General features: G+C 37.1%; 1 protein-coding gene across 5 annotated transcripts in view; it reads left to right on the top strand.

Moving 5' to 3' along the window:
* LOC135468962 (ral GTPase-activating protein subunit beta-like) overlaps nt 1–22335 on the top strand; it is a 37009-nt gene that overhangs the window by 935 nt on the left and 13739 nt on the right. The window contains exons 2-19 of one of the 5 annotated variants that reach the window (XM_064747454.1): nt 388–694; nt 1008–1206; nt 2197–2361; nt 3967–3987; nt 6471–6704; nt 7252–7512; nt 8087–8224; nt 9002–9217; nt 9730–9965; nt 10085–10227; nt 10715–10818; nt 11291–11419; nt 11770–11880; nt 12545–12613; nt 13534–13901; nt 15320–15391; nt 17645–17713; nt 21679–21789. In XM_064747454.1, coding sequence (XP_064603524.1) covers nt 485–694; nt 1008–1206; nt 2197–2361; nt 3967–3987; nt 6471–6704; nt 7252–7512; nt 8087–8224; nt 9002–9217; nt 9730–9965; nt 10085–10227; nt 10715–10818; nt 11291–11419; nt 11770–11880; nt 12545–12613; nt 13534–13901; nt 15320–15391; nt 17645–17713; nt 21679–21789 — 2856 coding nt within the window. In that variant the 5' untranslated portion in view covers nt 388–484. The remainder of the gene's footprint in view (nt 1–387; nt 695–1007; nt 1207–2196; nt 2362–3966; nt 3988–6470; nt 6705–7251; nt 7513–8086; nt 8225–9001; nt 9218–9729; nt 9966–10084; nt 10228–10714; nt 10819–11290; nt 11420–11769; nt 11881–12544; nt 12614–13533; nt 13902–15319; nt 15392–17644; nt 17714–21678; nt 21790–22335) is intronic. The other 4 variants (XM_064747455.1, XM_064747458.1, XM_064747457.1 and 1 more) reach the window with 4 other exon arrangements.

Raw genomic sequence — 22335 nt, 5'->3', positions numbered from 1 at the left:
AAGTTAATACATTACATTAATGTCAAACTCCATGTCAAAGAATATGTCAGACCGTCATGCCAACGACTTTAAAAAGGGTACTTGGTGCTACCTCGCTTGGCTCTCAGCAATGACAATATAGTATAAGTAAGCAGGACTTGCAGTATAATGTGACTGGATGGGGAGTCATGTCTGGTGTCTCCGCATGATACTTCTGTGGCAGCAGCACTTAGGCAGCATGGATTCACCCTATTACAAGGACACTCAGTGTATGTAAACACACCCAATGACTCCTTGTCATGATATGGGTGTTAATTTGTTAATTACGACATGAAACCAAAGCACACATAGTTACCTTCAATGTCAAAGATTGTTAGTTTATTACAAATCACATTTTTGTTATTTTAGGACATAATTTATGTTGCACTTTGCCTGTTGAGGAGTCTGAGAGTTGCTGTGTTTGCAAGATAACATAATGTGAAGTGGAGAAGGGAGCGAGCATTGAATGAAGATGTATTCTGAGTGGGCCTCCCTAGAGCAGGAGATACAGTGTGACACAGCCAATCAGAGTGTTCTTCACAAGTTCCCCGCACAAGTAGGCAGGGATGTGGCCTGTGCTGTGGTCAAGCCCATTGCCCAGAATCTCAGCATTGCAGTCAGCAATTCTGAGCAGAGCAATCTTAATAACACCAAAGATGTCCGATGGGTTATGGAGGTATATGAGAACAAAATTCTGTTATGTGCACAGTATTGTTCAAAAGCCATGATTTTAAAGATCAGTAATTTCTTCTCATGCTGGTTGTGATATAATTTGGTACCTTAATTAGACCACATTATATGATTATATTCTAACTTGCTGACTGTAGAAGTGAATCAGTATGTAATTGAGATATAATTAATTAATTAATTCCAGTACCTGAGGATATATGTATATTCTTAAATAATTCCGTGGTGACATTTGTGACTACTGACAATACTGATTGCTTATTTTATAACCACAATCTAAATTCAACATTCTTTTTTAATAGGTGTTGTGTTTTGGCCTGAGTTTACCACTGGAGGAACATGAGAGTATCAGGGACTGTGTGAATGTGTACTGTGAGTGGTTATCTGCCCTTGCCAGCCCCAAACCTTGTGTCCCCAAGCCAGTACTGGAAGATCCTAACCCATTTGCTCAGGTCATAGTTCAGCACCTCCTCAACTTGTTTGTGCCAAGGCCTAAAGCCAGTATGTATCTCCCATGTCACTAGTACTCTGTTATATTAACACATCACATCTAAAACCTGCATTGTTCACCCAGGGTATTTTTTATAAGAGTAGACAGGTTAATATGTTTAAATAGCTTTAATAATAATAAATATCACTAATTGTATTAATATATCCTTATGAAAATGAAATAATGATTTTTTGGAAACATCTTCATTTTTGAAGACGCACTCTTGAATTTGCTGAAAATTGCAATTTACACCCACCAAATTATATTACCTTGAAACACATCAATATGAACATAGTAGAAAAATGCCAGACCAGATGGTAGTTGTTGATGATGGTTGTTTTTACATGGATATCACTCAACATACTCAAAAGCTGGACCTCTCCCACTAACAATAGAGGACGCTAAGTATTTCAAGGCAGGTACTCTTATGGCTGATTACCAGCAAAATTACTGTGATTGAAATAAAACATGATATTTAATCATAGAAAGCAGTTGGCTCCCCGGAAAATATGTTTGAGGGACATTCTTTCTGCCTGCATGCAGATTCCCAAATACTTGTTCTATTGAAAATGTCCACAAGAGTTAAAGGCACATTTAAATGTGCTTCTTTGTTGTACTGCGCGTGCCAAGAGTCTGAGCTAGGAGATAATGGAGCAAGGGTCTAGGATTATTACTGAATCTTGAGCCAGGGGAAACTAAGTTGTTATTTTATTTTTACATTTTCTCTAATTTATATATGAGGAGTGTTTTTTTTTTTTTTCTATTGTATTATATAAATTAGCTCCTCCTATAGTAAGCAAGAAATGTTCTTGAAGCGAAAGCTTGTCTTAGTTACAGGTACATGTGTAGTTATTATACAAACTCATTTATTGTACAGTATCCCTTATTCAACCTTGCGTAAACTGTGCTAATCTTACACAGCAGTCAGTTGTAATTCACCGCCAGTGTTGTTGTGGACTGTTCATCAGGACAGGTGTAAATTTTGGAATCGCATGTTTCAGGCATTGATCTGGTACGCCGCCAGGCAGTGTTGTGTCATAGAGTTCTACGCACTATTCAGAGTGTGGCCACAGAGTCTTCAATCCTCACCAGAGAGACTTGGGAGACACTGCTCAAGTTCCTCCTAGCCGCCAATGACAGTCTTCTGTCCCCACCCACAGAAAAAGGTACTGGTATTATAACAGTGTTATAATGCTTAATGAATGATAAGACTTAAAATTGCCTGATTCTTTCCTGTTTGATATGCTGCTAAGGGTCTAGTTTAACAACTGCCAATACATGAACTTTAGTGTTCTGCCATGACATCAGAGGATATAAGAGGCACATATTGAAGTCATGCTGCATGAAGCATCTGTGTTAGGCTTGTACCTGTTCCATCTTCCGTATATCAAGGGCATGTAGGCTAGTCCAATCCAATCAAAATTAAATCATACCAAAAACTCTCAGGATGAAAATTTTTTGTTCTACAAGCTATACTCAGTCTTCAGAATTATATCAATACATTTGACTCTGCCACTAAGTTAGTAATTCCCTTTATCCTCAAATATATTTCATAGCAAGAAAAATGTGAAGTAGTTGATAATGAGGCAGTAAAACTACCATAGTTAACATTATAGCTAAACCACTGCAGAGAGGTTACCCTGAGATGCATTCTGATAAAATGGTAGCAGAGAGACTTACATGCTTTGATTTGGTCTAAGTAAATCATATGATAGCACCATGTATTTGACCCGAATTATCTTAGAATTTAGCTTTCTGCACCAGTATGATATACCACAAGAGTAGAGTAGTATGCAGGTAGTATTGAAAACGAATTTCCAAGGCTTTGAAATTACAAACCATGCCATATGTTTTAATGAACTTGGACAAACTTCTGTTCTGCATGTATTGAATGAAAAATAATGAATCATAAATGTAAATAATTGGTTTCATGAAGAAAAAAATGCTTACTCTTACATGTATGCTTAATTACTAATTTACCAGTATAAATTTCTGTCTTGTTATGCTGTATGTGCCTTATTCATAGATTCTTTTCCTCATTACCAGGTTTAGAAACCAAATTCACAATGACCATCTAATATCCGAAGAAGCAATTTGTACTGATGGCATTTATTTAGCTTGCTTTTTAATGACAATATTAGCATAAACTGAAGTAGAGTAACATATGTCTGAGATAGTAAAAATAATTTTGCATCTGAAACACTATCTTTTTCATTAACTTAAAAACCAGACACACACATGATCAAATTCTGGGCTTTTTGTGCATGTTACTTTCAAATAGATAGGGCCTCTATGGTTAGCATGCCAGTGTGGCACACTAACCCAGGTGCCTCTCACAAATGTGTTCGCTGTGAGTTCAAGTCCAGTTCATGCTGGCCTCCTCTGTAGTCGTATTTGGGAAGGTCTTCCAGCAACCTGTGGATGGTCGTGGGTTTCCCGCAGGCTCTGCTTTCCTCCCATCATGGTTCTTGCCTCCGCTGTATAAGTTAGCACCGCATAAAACATCAGTCATACAAATAAATAGATTTTAATAGATAAAGCAAGTGCTGGAGGTTTTGAACAGTTAATATTTCCGTTTGTTACGTTCGAATGTGTTTGTAAGCATGATTCCAATCCTTGACACTTGCCCATAAAGCATGAATGTTTCCCTTGAGGAATCCAAGTATCTCTAGAGTAGTTTACTACCAAGCTTTCTCCTGAAAATTTGTTGCCATGGTTACAGATCATACTAACTGCATGATGTTCTATTCTTATTTGCAATTTCTGAGCAGATGACGTTGGACTTAGCTCATGTAAGTTGATTCTGGGGTAAAACCTTCTGACACATATGGGTCTGGGGTTTGTACTGCACTTACATGTATATGTTGTCTGTGTTATGGTCTCCAGTGTAACTGAGTTGTAGTGCACCAAAGAGCACCTGTCAGAACATAATTGTGTATGTAGAAGCCATGTTTGAAATAAATGCCAGGTATGAAACTAAATCCATTTTTGAATAAGGACCAGTTTTGACAAAAACACATTGTCTGCTTGTGAAACAAAAGGTGCACTTTTTGTTTTGTTATAAGTGGGAGTAATTTCAAAAATGGTAATTTATATTTCAAAAGTGGTGTTTATTTATTTTAAACATGACATTTTATATCAGGGTGGTTCCTACACATGTACACACATGCATGTATAATGATATGTGAACTACCTGTATGATACTCTAGTGTGTAGTGAAGTGCTGTGTGTGTTGTGTGGTGCACTATATTGGTTGGTTATACATGTATCATACTAATTTCTAATGTTTGGGAAAAATTAAACACTGCTCATACATTACATGCAACAAGTACACTGTACATGTAGCCAGGCATAGTAAAACTTGAAATTAGTATAACCTCAGCTCATTATTTAAAACTATCAGCTGTGAGATTAATATGGGGTGTAAGCTAAGGTATTGGAATGAGGTGGATCTAAAATTGTTACTACTGACAGGGGTGTGTAAGTACTAATTATATTACAAGCTTGTACCATGTCTAATCAAAGTTACCTATTTCGTGAGCCTTTATTAGCTTTCACCTCAATAGCACTGGTTCGCTTTAGCTAATGCAGACCTTACAAACCTCATTCCCCCTAACATACCAAACTGTCTAGTGTCCAAACACTTTGTAAATGTTTTTACATATTTCTTGCTTACTTTCACTGCACCCTATGGAAAATACGTTACTTAATCCAAATATAACCTATCATTCCCTCTGCGTGCCATTTTTCAACTCGTCAAATGATAGGTCTTGTTGTCAGAAAGCTTTCCATTTGGGCGAAAATTATGGGCTGTAGAATGCTTCATTTCAGAAGAAGGCACCCACAGTGTCATATTGTATAATGAACAGTACACTCACCATTTTTATGAATTTTTTATGAGGTTATGGAAATATGCAAGATTCAAAAGACTGCTTCACTGATAATTATTCCACTTTTCATGTAATGTTTCCATTTTCATCAGAGCATTCCCTGGACAGCTAATATTGAAAAATATTTCAATATTTAATACATACATACAAGATACAAACACACTGTCACTCTGCTTCTGTTTATACATGCTTCCAGTCTGCCAAACACTACAAAGCCAACATCCAACTGTTTTTTGTTTTCTAGCCATAATATTGTCCTACAATGAGCTCACACAGTGTCTCTCACAGGAGCTGTCAGCGGGGAAGTGATTAAGGGGTGGGTCAAATGCTCACTGTTCTGGAGGCATGTATAGTAACAAATATTAAATATGCATCAGTTTTACTACTACAAAGCCACAAGACGTAGAATTTTTTTGTGATTGGAATAAACATGTTTGTTTAATTTGGGACATGGTGGAGTGTTTTTTTGTTCCCAATTGTACATTTACATATTAGGGACAATTATAGCGGATTGAATTTCATTGACTTAGCTTTGGTGCATGTTAGAAAAGTCTTGTGACTGTATGTTATTGCTTTGTGTGGCGTATCTGTTATATATATAATGTGGTCGAGGGTTTCCCCTGGGCTCTTCCCAGTTTGCTCCCACCATAATGCTGGTCGCCATCATATAAGTGAAATATTCTTGAGTACTGCGTAAAACACCAATCAAATAAGTCATGCACATCTTTGTTAACCTGTATTTTAGGTGGTATTTTTACATTTATACATGTGTATATTCAACCCAGACTGATTAAATCCTTTACACTTTTATTTAAAACATATACAAGTTGTTTTACATCTGTTAGGCACATGCTACATGTATTGTACATGTCATTTACAACTATATTTTCCTCCGTTGCATTCACCTTATTGCAGTATAGATATGATTCACACCTGTATTTATCTTTGGTGTAGATGTGATTCACACTTTTATTTACCTGTAGGGTAAATGTGATTTGCAATTGTATTTACCTGTAATATGTATGTCATTCACACCTGTATTTACCTGTAGTATAGACATGATTCATACCTGTATTTACATGTAGTGTAGATGTGATTCACACCTGTATTGACCTGTAGGGTAGATGTGATTTAAACAACTATATTTACCTATAATATGGATGTCTTTCACACCTGTATTTACCTGTAGTATAGACATGATTCATACCTGTATTTACCTGTAGTGTAGATGTGATTCACACCTGTATTTACCTGTAGTGTAGCTGTGATTCACACCTGTATTTACCTGTACTGTAAATGTGATTGATGCCTGTATTTGTCTGTACTGTAGATGTGATTCACACCTGTATGTACCTGTACTATAGCTCTGATTCTGTGTTTTGTAGATGACATCGGTGACCACCTTTGTGAGCGCGTGCTCAGCGTGCTACTGGAGATGTGGTTATTGTGCTGTGCACGTTGTTTCCCGTCGCCGTCCCTGTGGAAGACTTTCCGTGTGATGTGTATAAACTGGCGTCACCACGAGGCCCTCGTGCTACAATGGCACAGAGTCAACCATGTGCTCACCTGTAGGCTGCTCAGGTTTATGTATGGGCCAGATTACCCAGAACTACAGCTCTGTAAGTACTCCAACACAGTGAAGGCTAAACAGGCCTGCAGAGTGTCCAACAAGTCAGGGAAACACATCACATCTTTGAAAGCAGTTTTATGCAGAAAAAATATACCTTTTAGTTTATAGTTGCGCATGTGTACTCTCTGGTCAATTTACTGGCTGAATTAAACCGAAAACAAATTGTGGTGGGGATAAACAGCGTCATGTGACCAAACGTTTCAGGTGGAAAAATGTTACACAATATTAGTATTTCACATGTAGTGTGTCATACGATCATTAACACACAGGACCTAAACTTGATCCAAATTCCAAACTTCTTGTCTCATTTTTCTCTGGTACAATAATGTCCTAGTGTAACATGCCAAACCTTTGGATTTGTCCTCTGTGCCATGCCTACCCTTCCACTAGTACATGTTTTTGGTGACTGTTCATGTTTATATATAGTAAATCAGGGTTGACCCCAAGTCCACGTCCATCAGTATATATTTTTCAGTACTGCATTGTTGCCAAAAACTAAAATGAAAGTAAATCAGCTTAGCTATTCCTACCTGTAGCTGAAGAAGATGCCCAGCTGCTACCAGGGGAGATCACCAATGACTGTGTTGCCCAGAGTTGGTTTCGCTTCCTGCACATCCTGCAGAACCCTGTGGACCTGTGTCACCCAGAGATCATCAGCCAGACACCAAAGTTCCTTCACATGGCCCTGGCCAGTGAGACCGTGGTGGACCCCAGCCAGCACGAGTGTCTGCGTAAACTACCATATATCTTCTACAAGGCCATGCGGGGCATCTCAGTGATGGTCAATGCATTTCTAGGTAGGATTCCTCAGCAGTACTTCAGTTCTAATTGTTTAATATTTCCCTGCTTTCAGTGCTTGTTGAGACTTGGTGATGATAAACAGTCAGCTCCGCAAGAATGTTTGTCAGAATCTTGGAGAAGGTTGTAGGCTTACAGCGAGCAACATTCCTTCACAAATAGTTAAAAATTCTTGAATAATAATTAAATTAATGATCTTTTCATTGTCTACATATGCTTGTAGGGCACCGTAACTCAAAACTGTCTTTGTCCAATTTGATACTTGTATTTTTATTTTGGTGTCAGGTGTGACATAGCAGAATTTTTTTTTTACAAAATGGAAGCATAAGAACATTTCTTATAACCTGGGCATTGTTTTTAAAGAGAAAATGTTCATTTGAGCAGCACTGCATGCAATAAAATCTGAAACTTGATAGGCCAGTCAGTGCAGTTTTCTGTCAGAAATCAGATAATTTGTAATATACTTCCCCCAATTGTTAATTAGCATGGCCCTTTGAATATGGAAGAAAACAAGACCCTTGTAATATCAGTTTTTTGATGTACATGTACAGGTGTGTATTGATGTTGTTTCAGGGATAGCTCAGTGTGTGAAGGGAGAGAATATGCTGTCTCCAGCAAACAACAGGTCCCTTACTGCACCCTCCTCTCCCCCTGGTCAGAGAAAGTCTAAAGGGGCCTTTGCTGCCGTCACTGCCCCACTGACACAGAGAGGTACAGTCGCTAAATCAGCATGCTGTCATGAAGTGTCTGTGTACTGGAATAACAGTACAGTGTGCACGTAGCTATGAAAATGGCTGTATTTGTATTTCTATGCATGTCTTCTTTTATGGTGTGTCCAAAATTTCCTTAGGGCTGTTTCTGGCCTTGCAGAACAATGGCTTCTGGCATAAACTCAGCTTGAATCCAGCCTCTCAGTGGGTAGGCTACAGCTTTAAGTCAGGAGGTTTCTCTGGTACATGGTGTTAAGGTGCAGTGGTTTCCTTCACTGTTGTATTGGCTACCATCATGAAGGGAAGTATTGTTGAGTATGAAATCAAACACCTCCCTTATATATAAGTACACATCTAAATAGTAACTGCATAAAATAAAAATTTCAAAATTTACCCTAAAGAACCTAAAATTTTGCCACAAAAGTGTATTTTCAGAGGTAATAAAATGCCACAAAATATTTGTTTATCAAATATAATCCCATATTCCAATCAAAACTCCTCCCTAAAATCAATAGAACTCTCAGAATCGGGAAAAATGAGGAGGCTAGTTATGGACTAAATTTATGGTCATAGATCAGTGACTGTTTGTTGGTTATCATGTGGACAAATGGCTTTTTATAGTTACTTACAAGGGATTTTTATTATCCCGTTTGTATCTTAGCCAAAGTTTACGTGCATTATATATATTTTTTGTTGAGCAAATAGGCAATGATAGGCATACAGAAATTTGTAGGCAGAAAGTGATGATTTTAATACATGCGTACTGTATGTGTTCCAGTGTCAAGATCCACCACCTCCGTGAATACAAGCAGCGCCACCTCTAAGCTTCCATCAGTGGCGCCATCTAGCACACCAGGACAGCTGTCTCTTGAAGGGAGAGAACCCTTGGCTACCACTAGACCACACTGTAACAGTATTCTTCATTTGTTTGGAGCCTGGTTGTTTGAAGCTGCCTTGGCTGGGGTGAAACTACATCCTTGTCATGTCAACAAAGGTAACAGTTGTCATTTTGAGGTAAAATAGCTTTGGCTTTAAGTCAGCAGGTTTGTTAGGTACATTGCAAAGGTTGGTGGTTTACACCGTGCACTCTAGTTTCCTCCACCCGTAAACCTGACCCCTGGTGGATAAGTGAAAAATCCTTTGCATTAAACACCAATCAAGTAAAGTAGAAACAGGAAGATAGTGTTAGCTGTGAGATGAAACAGATCATTCAAATGTTGCTGGAATCTGATAAGAAACACTTCAGAAAAGCCAGATGTCTTTGGTTAAAAGTTTCTCAGCTTATTATCCTGTTTTTCTCTTATAAAATATTTCAATGTGATTTGCCAGTCTGTTTCATGATACTGTCATACTAGTGCACAGAACAGTGAGTTTTTTTAACTTTTCAGGTTGACATTACCATGAAGTGCAGCTTCATGTTTGGAATTTAGACATTTTTGTGTATAAATTACAGTGAAACTAATTCATGTAATTTGTGTATTACATTACATTATTCCACTGTTGTAGGTTCACAAGGCAGAAGAGCCAACTCGTTCACAGAGACTCGTCCAAGCTCAATCACCCTGGATGGTCTCCAGGAGAGACTGAAACACGCAGACAACACCTATGAAGCTGGCAGAGCTGAGGCATGTGGGGCCCTCTGCAGGATATTCTGTGCTCATAAAACGGGGGAGGAAATCCTGACAGTTTACTTATCAAGATTCTACATCATTATGTATTATGGACTTCAAACAGATGAAGAGGTAAACTGAGAGTCAAGTCGGTGTGGTGTTTTAAGAAGTTTCAGTTTCTCATCTCTTTGCCTTGGTCAAAAAGAGGTTGCTGTCATCTCCTATATTTTTTCTTTGCCTGTCTGTTACAGAACATCAGTGGTCAGGTGCTGTCTAACATCCTGTTCAACTCGTGTGATCTACTGCGTGTGGACCTGGTGGGGGTTCAAATCTTGGTCCCGTACATCCTCTCGGCACTGGAGCTTGTCCTCAGCGACCTCAACCCTAAGTTCAAGTGAGAAAAAATGCTGGTTATTTAACCCCTGTGTAAACAGTTTGAGTTCGACTTTTGGATTAAGACTTCAAATATGTGATATTTGTTGTGAATTTAAAATTTGAATATGTTAGAACTTTAATATTGGCCATGGAACCTGTCTCCTTCACATAAATTGTATCTTGTGATAGCTGATTAACATTTGACTGAGAACCCTGCCAGGCCCTAGTATAGTATGTGTACTAAACACCAGTGAAATAAAACATATTCTTATAGTGCACGCCCTAATTCTTCAACCTTTCTGCATATGAAAGAGCAGCTTTCAGTGCAATTTATGCCTATTTTTAATTTGATTTTGAACTGTACCATATTAGTGTATTGTTGTAAAGTTTATGATTTAGCGCTCTTATTCCCATCACCCCTTGTATTTGGCTGAAACAGACTCTCTAGCTTTTCACATATGGTATTGTAGTGTTAATGAGGTATATATACTTGTGTAATGTTGCAGGCCACATGATCAAATCCCTGTGATAGAGTTGAGGAAAGCTTGTATTCACCTGTTACTATCCATGCTCTCATTGCCACTCCACTTCAAAGATCTTGAAATCAAAGGTGAGCGTTGCAGTAATTGGCACAATTACCATACCTTCTTGAGTGTCTATGCATTTTCTTGTCTTTATACCCAACAAATGATTGCTACAGGCTGCATTCAGTGTTTGTTGTGATCAGTAGATTTTTCTAATTACATGAGAAAGAGACAATTTTCAGGTTAACAGGTTTATCTAGATTAACCTTCATACTTTTAAAGTATTTAATTGTCAGACATTTTAGTTTTCATACGTGTTTTTGTAATATCCATTTTCACATTTTCCACCATATTATATTTTGTGGATTCTTGTATCGTTATGTTATAATTTGCCTATAAATAATGAGTTTTACTGATGAATAACTGTTAGTATTTCCATGTAAACTCTCTTATTTGTTATTAAACTTATTTGGCCTGGATTCTTGTTTTTTTTTTTTGTTTTTTGTTTTTTTGGTAAAAGAGCACAAATTACAATTCGTATCTCTTGTCTCACTTCAGATATCGTTGGTTTCCCTGATGAACTGCCCATCAGTCAGTCCTTCATATCGTTAAAAGTCCGAATGATTGAACTCTTACTGAAGGCTCTGCTCAAAGAAACCGACTCCTCTAATACTCAACTTCTACTAGGTAAAGATGAAACTGGAGAATGTTTAAGTGTTTGGGGAAAAGTTGCAGCTGATTTCTGTGTTTGAAGTTACAAATGTGGTGAAGAATAGATAGAATGATACTCCTGGTATCCATTTGGCCTTGAAATGGTTGTTTAGTGTAGGTAACATTCCACCTGAATCTAATACCGACTATTTTGGGCGACAGATCAGTGCCATAGGTAGAAAATGTCTTTGCTTAGACTTTGTTTTTAACACATATGGAGAAATGGACTAAATATTACTTGTTTATCCATGTTTCACTTTCTGCTATTTACTATGGAATTATCTGCAGTTAACTGGTATGTTGGTTGTTTGTAATGCCCCTGGCAGGAGGGTTGATGTTGGCCATGCAGGACCTGGCACTGTGTGAAGAGGCTGACCAGACCACTCTCCAGCCTGCCCATGATGTACCTGTCACAGTGGACTCAGACTCACATATGGGTACACACTTCACTCTCACATTGCCTGATTAAATAGTTTTACCTTGAAGACATTCATAAATGATTTATTTGTTTGATTTATTGGATTGGCATTTTACGCAGTACTCAACAGTACTCAGCATTATGGTGGGAGGAAACCGGGCAGAGCCCGGTGGAAACCCACAGTCATCCACAGGTTGCTGGCAGACCTTCCCATATACGGCTTGAGAGACATTCATAAATGAATCCCGTAGTGGAAAATATTTTTTTTTCAAATGTGGTCTTCTTTATTTTATTTTTTGTTTAATTTCTGTTACTGTAAAAAGACATAACCTTGCTTCCAGCCAGTTTAAATGTCATGACAGTCCTGTATGATTTATGTTTATTAGCTCTTACCTTCCTCTGTTTTATAAACATACTCACACCATTTTCTTCTGTTTTTTTACATTAACCATATGCATGTAAAATACTGTAAACACTCACAGTATTAACAGTAATGCTTCAAGGAATGTACAGCATGAGTTTGTTTTAGAATATTTTAGTTTTCTATAGTTTAACACCAAATGCCATAATATGCACTGAATGTTTTGATAGAAGATTTTAAAGTTAAGCACATACGTAAAGTGTCAAATATAGTCTGCATGATATGTGGCATGAACTACACCCAGCATGTGTCTTTTTTTTAGACTCCTTCCATCAGGAGAGCCTCCATTTTAGACATTCTTCCCAAAGTTCTACGACAGCTAAGGAACTTGGTAAGCTGCTGGGGTTGGTGCCACAAAGCGAGCTTAAACTGAAGTCAGAATTTAATGCTTCAGATCTTTGAGAAGTTTATGGCCCCAAGTGTTCTAGAGTGTGTTTAAAGCTCAGTTCAAGTTTTTACTAAAGTCAAAACTGACTTTCTGGAATCAGCCTCTGGAACAAGAGACATGGCTTTGAAAAACCTGTTATGATCTTCCTAAAATTGTGTTGACTTTGGCTTTCTGGTCTTATGTAGATATGGTTTTTGTGTGATGATACATGAATTTACAGCATGGATTTAACTTTGACAGTATTCCAGTTAAATTTGGTATTAACTTATTGATGCAGCGAATGGTAAATGTTCATAGATATTGATAGAGCTTGTATATAAAATTACCACATTAACATCTTTAACAGCAAAGTTTATCCAGAGAAATGTTGAGCAATAATATTTTTCTTCTTAATAATGAAATAATTTATTCATTTTTTTGATTGGTGTTTTACGCTATACTCAAGAATATTTCACTTACAAAACGACAGCCAGCATTATGGTGAGCTGGATTTGAACTCACAGCGATTGCATTGGTAAGAGGATCCTGTGTTATTATGCTGCACAATAATGAAATAATTAAGTGTTAGAAAAACATGATGTGTTTTACTTTCTTGTCTTCAGTGCAGTGCAGTTAGCTTCACATGTCTGTTACAGATACAGCCCATGGCCTGTTTGGCCAGACCAAAACTTTGGTGTGGTTAAGATAGCAGTGGATCTGTCCATGTAACAGATGCAGCCTCCAGCCTGTGTGGCCAGGCTACCTCTCTTGCATGGTTTAGTATAACATTCTGTCTGTCTATGTTACATATACAGCCCTCGGCTGTCCAGTCAGACCACCTTTATGGTGTGTTTAGTGTAACAGTCTGTCTGTCTATGTTACAGATACAGCCCATGGCCTCTTTGGTCAGGCCACCTCTCTGGTGTGTAACAGACTGATGGCGTCATGGAAATCTGACCTGAATACCGCCCTGGCTGCCATGGAGGTCTTGTGCGGACTGGCCAAAGTCCACCTCAACTTCCCCAACACCCTCATGTGTAAGCGAACAGTTAAGTGGATCTGTGACTTCATTGTGTACCAGTGTAGTCGCCCTGCCCCCAACCACTCGCGTGACCTTCACTCCATGATTGTGGCCGCTTTCAAGAGCCTGACCCTCTGGCTGGTAGAACACAATGGGCTGCTGCAAGACAAGGAGTGTCTACACAATGTGCTGGAGGTGGTGGAGCTGGGTATCTCAGGCTCCAAGTCACAGGTAAGTCAGGCATCATTACAGGTGTGCTAATCACAGTAGTAACTTACCCGGAATACATGTAAGAGGTCGATGCATTATGTGTGCACTTTCATCATGTTTTACTTTCTGGACCAGTTTGTATGCTACCAAACTTTACATTTTCTATGAGTATTCTGTAATCTGTGGACACACATTTATATATGTGACATGTACAGTGTACTCTAATTTTTCAACCTTTTCGTATGTTTATGAGGTGTTTATTCAAGCATATTCTTAAAGTATTATTCTGTGTAGATCAACAAAATTGTATTTTTTGTGAAGGCCTCAAATTGGCCAAAACAATCGATGTAGTTTTCTCTTCAAAATTAAATTGAAAAGGCGTATAATATTGCACTGGAAGTTGTTCTTTCATATGCGAAAAGGTTGATGAGTTAGGGTATGTACTTGTGTATATATGTATGTGTAACTCCACCTATGAAACTGACAGCCGAAGTACAAGTAGAAAATTTTTTACTAGGATATTTAAAAAGTTATTTTTCTAGGATATGTAATGATTATATAATCTTGTATAAGCATGCATTTGAACATGTACATTTATGCAGATTGGTTCAGAAAGGAGGATAGTATTACTGTATTACCCTGGTGATTGGGATAGAGAAGGGGATGGAGGGCTGTACCAAGCACCCATACTCACTTGATATCTCATCAGTCATTTACCACTTAATCCACCTGACAAGAAAATATTTGTCCACAGGTGAATGGGATCCTTACTGTATAACAGCAAAGTAGATACATCCGTTCGTTAATAACTTTCTCCTGACAGTCTGAGTGTGTTACTTATTTCTGTGTGAGCAGCAGTGTATTGTGCAAGTACATGTATGTGGTGTTTGTACCCAGACTTAGTGACCTCAAGCTGAACTCTTACATAATGTGAAATTGTTAAATTGGTAAACAAACACGGCGTGGGATGGCTGGGGGCCTTAGCAGATAGATTACCTTGAGGCATTTTAGTTTAAGGTTTCTTTGAGCATCAGTGAAAATTATGATTAGCTTCGTAGCAAAGTCGCTAGTTGGATCTAAAAAGTTTGCAGTTCTTGTGCAAGATATTCCATACTTTAAGCCTATGCATGCGCACGTTAGGCGAAGAGATGTAATAATAGATTCACAAGTTTCTCTTGATTTCTTTGTTATTGTTTTGAAAGGAAGTGTTCGAAGGAGAGTTTTAAGGATTTCTGACGTAATCTATGTTTTGAAAGTGTTAACTATTTCAAGTGGAATGATGTTGTGAACTTATGAAAAGTAACATAAACTGTTTTTCAGTTTTTAAATTATGATCTGTGCTAATGAGATCTTGTCTTTATGAGTATAAGTGTTAAAGACATGGGGTAGAGTTGCTGTGCTGTCATGTGTTTGTATCTTGTGTTTTATGTTTGATTCAGCCAGGAACACCACTGATAGCATGTAAAAACCGTGTTGTCAACTCTGACTCTAAGCTCTATGCTCATTGGCAGGTGAGGTCAGACTTAATCTTGGTACCTGTGACCTTTGACTCATGACACCTGATCTGATGAGGTCAATAGTCATGTGTCAGTCAAGTACACACGACCCCTCCATTATGACCTAGTAACAAGTGGTTTCTAACCTTCAGTAACAATCTCAGCAATTACACAAATATTATTATTAACATAACTCTTTTCTTCTGTTCAGAAGCAGTTTCTATGTCTCGTAATCACAAGCTTGACACTAACTATAACTGAGTATGTAGGAAAAGATCTTCAGAACAATACATATAGACGATGAACTGCACGGCCACGTGTCTTGTGCTTCTCGGTGGTCTGGTAGTATTGTAGAGCAGCTGTGGGGCACATCTTAGAGTGTAGTTTGTGAAAGACTAGGTGTAGACGTTTAGTGAAAAAAACCCATTAAATTTACAAACTCATGTGATCTGATAGTATTTTAGAGCAACCCGTGTATCGCATCTTAAGAGTGTAGTTTGTTGAAGACTGGAAGTAGATATTTGCTAAAAAAAAAAACAACTGAATTTACAAACTCTAGTGATCGGATAGTATTGTAGAAAAGCAGTGTGACACATTTTAGAGTGTAGTTTGTTTTGGACTAGGTGTTGACATTTACTAAAATTATAAAAGACCAATGGCTGAGCCCTGATGTCAGGATACATGATTTATTGACCTGAAGAGGAACAACAGGGAACTTCTGTTGGCTACAGCATGGTGATCAGCAGAGTGATCATCAGTGCGCAATCCCACAATGCTCTGCGCGCATAGTACCGCTGTCCATACCCTTACTACCAGGCTCTGACAAGATAATATCAAGAAAATTCCACCCTAATGATGGCTAAAAGAACAAATAAAATGATTTATGTGGCACATGTACCATTGTATAGGGGCCTCACAAAATCACCATTAAATTTACAAACTCTGGTGATCTGATAGTATTTTATAGGAGCTGTGTGACACATTTTAGAGTGTAGTTTGTGAAAGACTAGGCGTAGATATTTGCTAAAAAAGACTCATTAAATTTTCAAACTCATTTGATCTGATAGTGTTTTAGAGCAACCTGCGTGACACATTTTATAGCGTAGTTTTTGAAAGAGTAGGTGTAGATATCTGCTAAACCACCATTAAATTTGCAAACTCTGGTGATCTGAAAGTATTTTAGAGCAGCTATGTGACACATTTTATAGTGTAGTTTGTGAAAGACTAGGCGTAGATATTTGCTAAAAAAGACTCATTAAACTTTCAAACTCATTTGATCTGATAGTGTTTTAGAGCAACCTGCGTGACACATTTTATAGCGTAGTTTGTGAAAGAGTAGGTGTAGATATTTGCTAAATCACCATTACATTTGCAAGCTCTGGTGATCTGATAGTATTTTAGAGCAGCTATGTGACACATTTTATAGTGTAGTTTGTTCAAGACGAGGCACAGACAATTTCTAAAAAAAAAAAAAGTTAAATTTACAAACAAAATGTTAAGAGCTAGTGTACTTGTACTTGGCTGATTAGTGTATTGTGAAATCCAGGCAGTCCTGATTTTACAGTAAAAGTCAGTGGAGGAGATAAATATATTGTTATTTGTTATTCATCTGTGTTCAAGATAACACAGATCTGACTGCCATCTTTTTGACCAAATGTTGATCAGTACAGCATAACAAATGATGGAGAGAGATCTGTGATAGATTCTGTCATTCTGTGTGTCATGTGTGTCATTGTAGATGTCATTATTTCTGTACGGCCATCAATTCTAACAACTCCTTACTTTTTGTGCAGCAGATTCTATGTGTGATGTGTTGTTATTAATGGCTTTAGTCATGGCAAGATTTATGTATTTGATTAGTTTTACACTGTACTCTTTACAACAAAGAATTCATGTATTGTTTCAATAGCCATACTGCTACATGTATTTACACTGTAACCGTGGAAATCAGCAATATATACACATCTATAAAAATGTACTATCTACTCAGATACAAAAATTTTAATTAGGCATGTGAGAGTGAAAAAGATAAATTCATCTATATTTATGTGCAGATATTTATGTATAAGTTTTGAATGCTTTATGCTTTTTGTATTTTAGGTTTTAGCTGAAGCAGTTATTGCTGATTTACTTCTGGCTTTTTCACAGGCACTCGTCGCCAATCTCTGACACTTTGGCTTCTGTGTACATGTATACATTCCCACTGTTTTGATTTTATTAGCTTCACCCTGTTCTCTCTCAACCTGTCTTTTGGTTTCACCTTTCCAGCGCAAAGTTGGGGAAACTCAAACAGTTAGTCTTAAGCTGGAAAAAGAGTCCAAGTCTGCACATATGAAGGTATTCTCTCTGATTGACCCTGCCCAGCACATGACCTTTTCTCTCCCAGTAACTCACATATGGAGATTCTTCAGTTGTAAGATTTCATAGGTTTAGTGAAAGTACCTGTAAACTATACTGTTTATGTGAACAAGCATGTGGGTAGGATAGCTTTAAGTTTGAAAAGTTTTTTTATGATGTAAATTTTGAAAACATGATGTGGCATAATGGCAAAATATTTGGATATGTTTATCAAGTGTAGGGTGTTCGAATTGTACACAAACCAATATGATGCATTCAGTTTTGTGCAGAAATGATCTTGTCTGTAAAAAAAAAATGGAACCCCTAAAAAAAAACCCCCAAAAAAAACTATTTGTCACAGATATCCTTACAAAACATCAGTGATATACAGTTGGTCATATGGCGTTGTGAACATTTCCTCCTCATGTTAGAGGTTAAAACCATGCTCCCAATCTTCTGTAACTTCCACAGCTGAAGAATGCCCATATTGTGATGACAGGGGAATGTTGTGTGAATTGCATGCTCATTTTCTCACTTCCAGTACTGAAGAGGTTCATCTGTAGACACTAGACTGGAATATGTAGTATAGAGGTCGGTTTTTGCTGTGGTTGCTTGATGCTGTTTGTCCCAGAGCGGCTTATTGGGGTGTAGCATGGATATTGGCTCATTGGGAATGAGTGTTCATGGTATAAGTACAGTAGTGGAGAAGTGCTAGCTGATGGGTAGAGCATGGTTGTAGTGTACTAACGTAGCATGACCATTGTACATATAGATCATTAGTTAAGATGTTTGGGATTAATCAAGCTAGCGTCACAAAACTTTGTAAATCAAGTTTGTGTGGAAGTCATGCTGTCAGGGTTATGACAGCATGATTTTTGTTGATGTTTTTCATGAGCAAATTTGTGATAAACTGATAATTGGAATTTTGGGAAAGTAGCCGATAATTTAAAAGCATGATTAATTGCGGACTGGTTTGCATGAGGTTACAGATGTACATGACAAAGGCTGTATGGGGAGATAACTCCTAACAGGTGTGGTTGTTACATACAGTTGGTTACATTGGTTACATACATCGGGCACAGTGATGTTCACGTAAGCTTTTTTTAAAATATCTGCATGTTCTTGAAGGTTCATATTCATCACAAATAGGAACGATTGAGGATCTTCAGGTGTAAAGGTGTTTTTGTTCCATTGCGCTGGAAGTGATTCTGATGTCCCTGAAGGGGTACAGGACTAAACCCCTGCTAAAAAGTAGAGTGGGAAAGGGCAGCAATCAGAAAATATATATATGATTTTAGATGTTCATGTATTGATCATGTTGAAATTATACATAGACTGGAACTTTGAACATTAAAAAGTGAGCCATATAAAGATTTGAAGGTTGTGTTCGCCCCAAAACTGACACTTTAACCATTGAAGTGTGGCCCAAAAACTGGAACTTTGACCATTGAAGTGTGGGCCCAAAAACTGGAACTTTGATCATTGAAGTGTGGGCCCAAAAACTGGAACTTTGACCATTGAAGTGTGGGCCCAAAAACTGGAACTTTGGCAACAGAAAGTAGAACTTCATTCATGGAAAAGTGGGACCCAAAACTAGCCAAACTCACAAACTTTTGTCATTAATTTGTTCAGTGTTGCATGGATTTTATTCTTGATTTTGACTACATTGACAACAGTGGAATAAGATTGTATTATTTGAATGAGTGGAGCAGAATACAGTTTGTACACAGCTCGTACTTCAGCTAGCATAGGGTGGTATAATTATTACAGTAGGGTAGTTAGATTAAGTTTGTCCAGGTACATGTAACTATATGTTTGAAGCACTTATTATAATTGACACATCTCTTGCTTCTTGTCTGTGTATTTCCTTGCTCAGCACATTGTCGCAGTGTCTCCCAAGCTTTTAGCATATAGTATAACTTTGTTTATCCTCAGTTTTTAACTCTCCTGTATTATTATCATTTAAGAAACAGCTTTTCCCAAACCAAAATAGGTTAGCTTTTTTTTGTCTTTCTTTAATTTATGGTTTAAGGTTTAGAGCAAATTGTATTTATTTGCAGACATTTATTGCATGCACTGTAGACAAACACTGATTCTCATTCCTAGCTTCTCAACAGCTGTAAGAGATAGAAAATGGATAGACATTAAACTATGATTTTTCTGTAAAAGATTAAGTCTGCATTGCTAGATAATTTTAAAGCATGTTACACACAAAACATGTATGTTCTTAAAGTCACGAGCAGAATAGTTACATCTGCTAAGCTGTTCAAGTTTACAACACCTACATGTAGACAAGAATTCCAAGTATTCATTTGCTTTATGTACTGATTTTTTTATGCACAGTCAAAAAAGGTAAGATCTGTTAATATGTATATATACTAAATATAATTCCCTATGATTCCCTATAAAATGCCATTGTTGATGTCATATAGGCACTAAACAGTTCATCTCAATTTAACCCTGATTTTATGTACTAGCCATGTTGGTTGGCACATGCATGGTCTTTACAAGCATGCTAAAGGGATAAAACATTTCTGTGATAACAAAATCAGATATTCATGTACCGGCATTTGTTTTGTAGGAGTACCTGTACATGTGAATGTCTCTGCTACATAAATACCTTAATAGTGACAAAAAAATATTGCTGAAATTAAAAATCTTGAAAAAAAAATTAAGGAATAATTTTCATAGTTTCAGAAGTCTCAATTTAGCTTTCAAAGTAGGTGTTTTTTTATGATGATCTTACTGGTGGCTGTCATTTGAATGGGTAATGAACTCAAAATGGTGTTTCATAGTAGTACACCGTTATGGTTATATTAATTGTAAACATTAGTTTTTGTGTGACAATTTTCTTCAACTTCAGTTGACTATTACACTATCACAATACAGTGGTTTAGCATAGTGCTTTGTGTCAGATTAATGTATTGTGTTTTTACATCTGTTCATGTACAAGTAGCTGTTCAGTTTATGTAGACTACATAAAGGTCTTTGATTATATAGTCTGTTAGTAAGACTTTTACTACATGTATATTGCAAGCCAGAGACCCAGTTTTATCACATATACACTGTATAATGGAACTGGAAAACTTCACGGACGGTTTATTCTAAAATTATGAAGATCTTGATGTAGTTGTTGTTATATGTAAGCAGATTGCTTTCTCTGCTTAGAGTTAATCTTTATATCAGATGGTTAACATTGTGTTTCTCCGAAGCAAAGTTTGTGTTTATTACCAGCAATAAAGAAGTAGTCAGACTTGGCGTCATATGAGACAATGTAAGCCAGCCGTTAATCATAATGCATGTTAAGCTAATTGCCAAATCAGTTTCCCACACAAGTTATTTCTCTTAAGCACTGGATTAACATTTTTCTGTGACTGTTTATGGAGGGAAATAAAGATGAGATAATTCATTTAATCCTTTTTCAAGTTGTAACCTCTGTTTGCAGGTTGTTGTTACTTTTTTCCTCACTATTGTTGTCAACATTTGTAAACACTGTGTTTTGTCTATGTTTGTTCTGTCCTTTCATTGTTTGCAGAGGTTGGACTGACTGCTGTGTTCACATTAACCTTGTTTGACCTTGAAATTAATAATAGGACTGAAGGATGTTTAAGTTCTCTCTGTTAACAATGTTTGAACCATGTGACTACATGTACTTAAATTCTTAAAGCTACAAACTAACTGTTTACAGATTTCATAATTTTGTGCCACTGTTTGGTGTAACGTTTGATGAATAAATGAGTTGGATTTTTGCTATAATTTAAGTAGTATTCTATATTTTATCAGATATAGATATACATCCATGTCTTGTTTTATCTTTGATTTTTGTTTCAAAAACACGTCACTATGATTGATTACTATTAAAATGTAACTGCAGGATTATGGCAATTTTATCTTTTAAATTCCAAACTTGTTATAAGACTTAGGACAAATGAATTATCTGATTAATGGAATGTTTTTGTTGCTAGAACCGAGCCAGTGATCCTCCAAAATTCAAGGGAGATAAGCAGTTGATGCCAGCTTCAATGAGAGTGAAGGATGCAGCTGAAGCCGTGTTAACATGCATCATAGATCAGGTGGTGAGTGTGTGTGTGTTATCAGGTGGTTGAGGTGGGAGTGGGGAGGGTAGGGAGAGGGAGGAAAGATGGGAGGGCTGATCATGGCATGGACTTTTCTCTTCTCCTGTCATGACTCTTTCATCAGAACATTCTGGAAATATTTTATTCATGATTTCTACAGCCATTTAGCTTGTGCAGAGGTACTAAATACTGTTCTGGCTTGTGAATAAAATTTAAATTTAGCCCTTGAGTTAAATATGATTTATTTCTGCAAAAAAAAAAAACCCAAAAACACACACATATATACACACAAAAAGGAGAACAACAGCAGCATTATTTGATTGGACAGCTTTGTTTTGCATTTAAATTATAATCAGGAAAAAATACCATAAAAATGAATATCATTTGACAATGATGAGCTGTATGGAGTGGTATTTTGTGTATTATATGAAGCATTTTAAGTGGTGCATACATGTACGAAAATTTTAGTTTTTCCAGTTGACTAATTACATATAAACTCAACTATATATTTAAACCATTAACCTATTTTAGCACGGACAAAATTAT

This window comes from Liolophura sinensis, chromosome 6 (genome assembly GCF_032854445.1).
Source record: "Liolophura sinensis isolate JHLJ2023 chromosome 6, CUHK_Ljap_v2, whole genome shotgun sequence".
NCBI lineage: Eukaryota > Metazoa > Mollusca > Polyplacophora > Chitonida > Chitonidae > Liolophura > Liolophura sinensis.
Note: the sequence above shows the minus strand (reverse complement) of the source record. Positions and strands in the feature narration are given on the sequence as shown.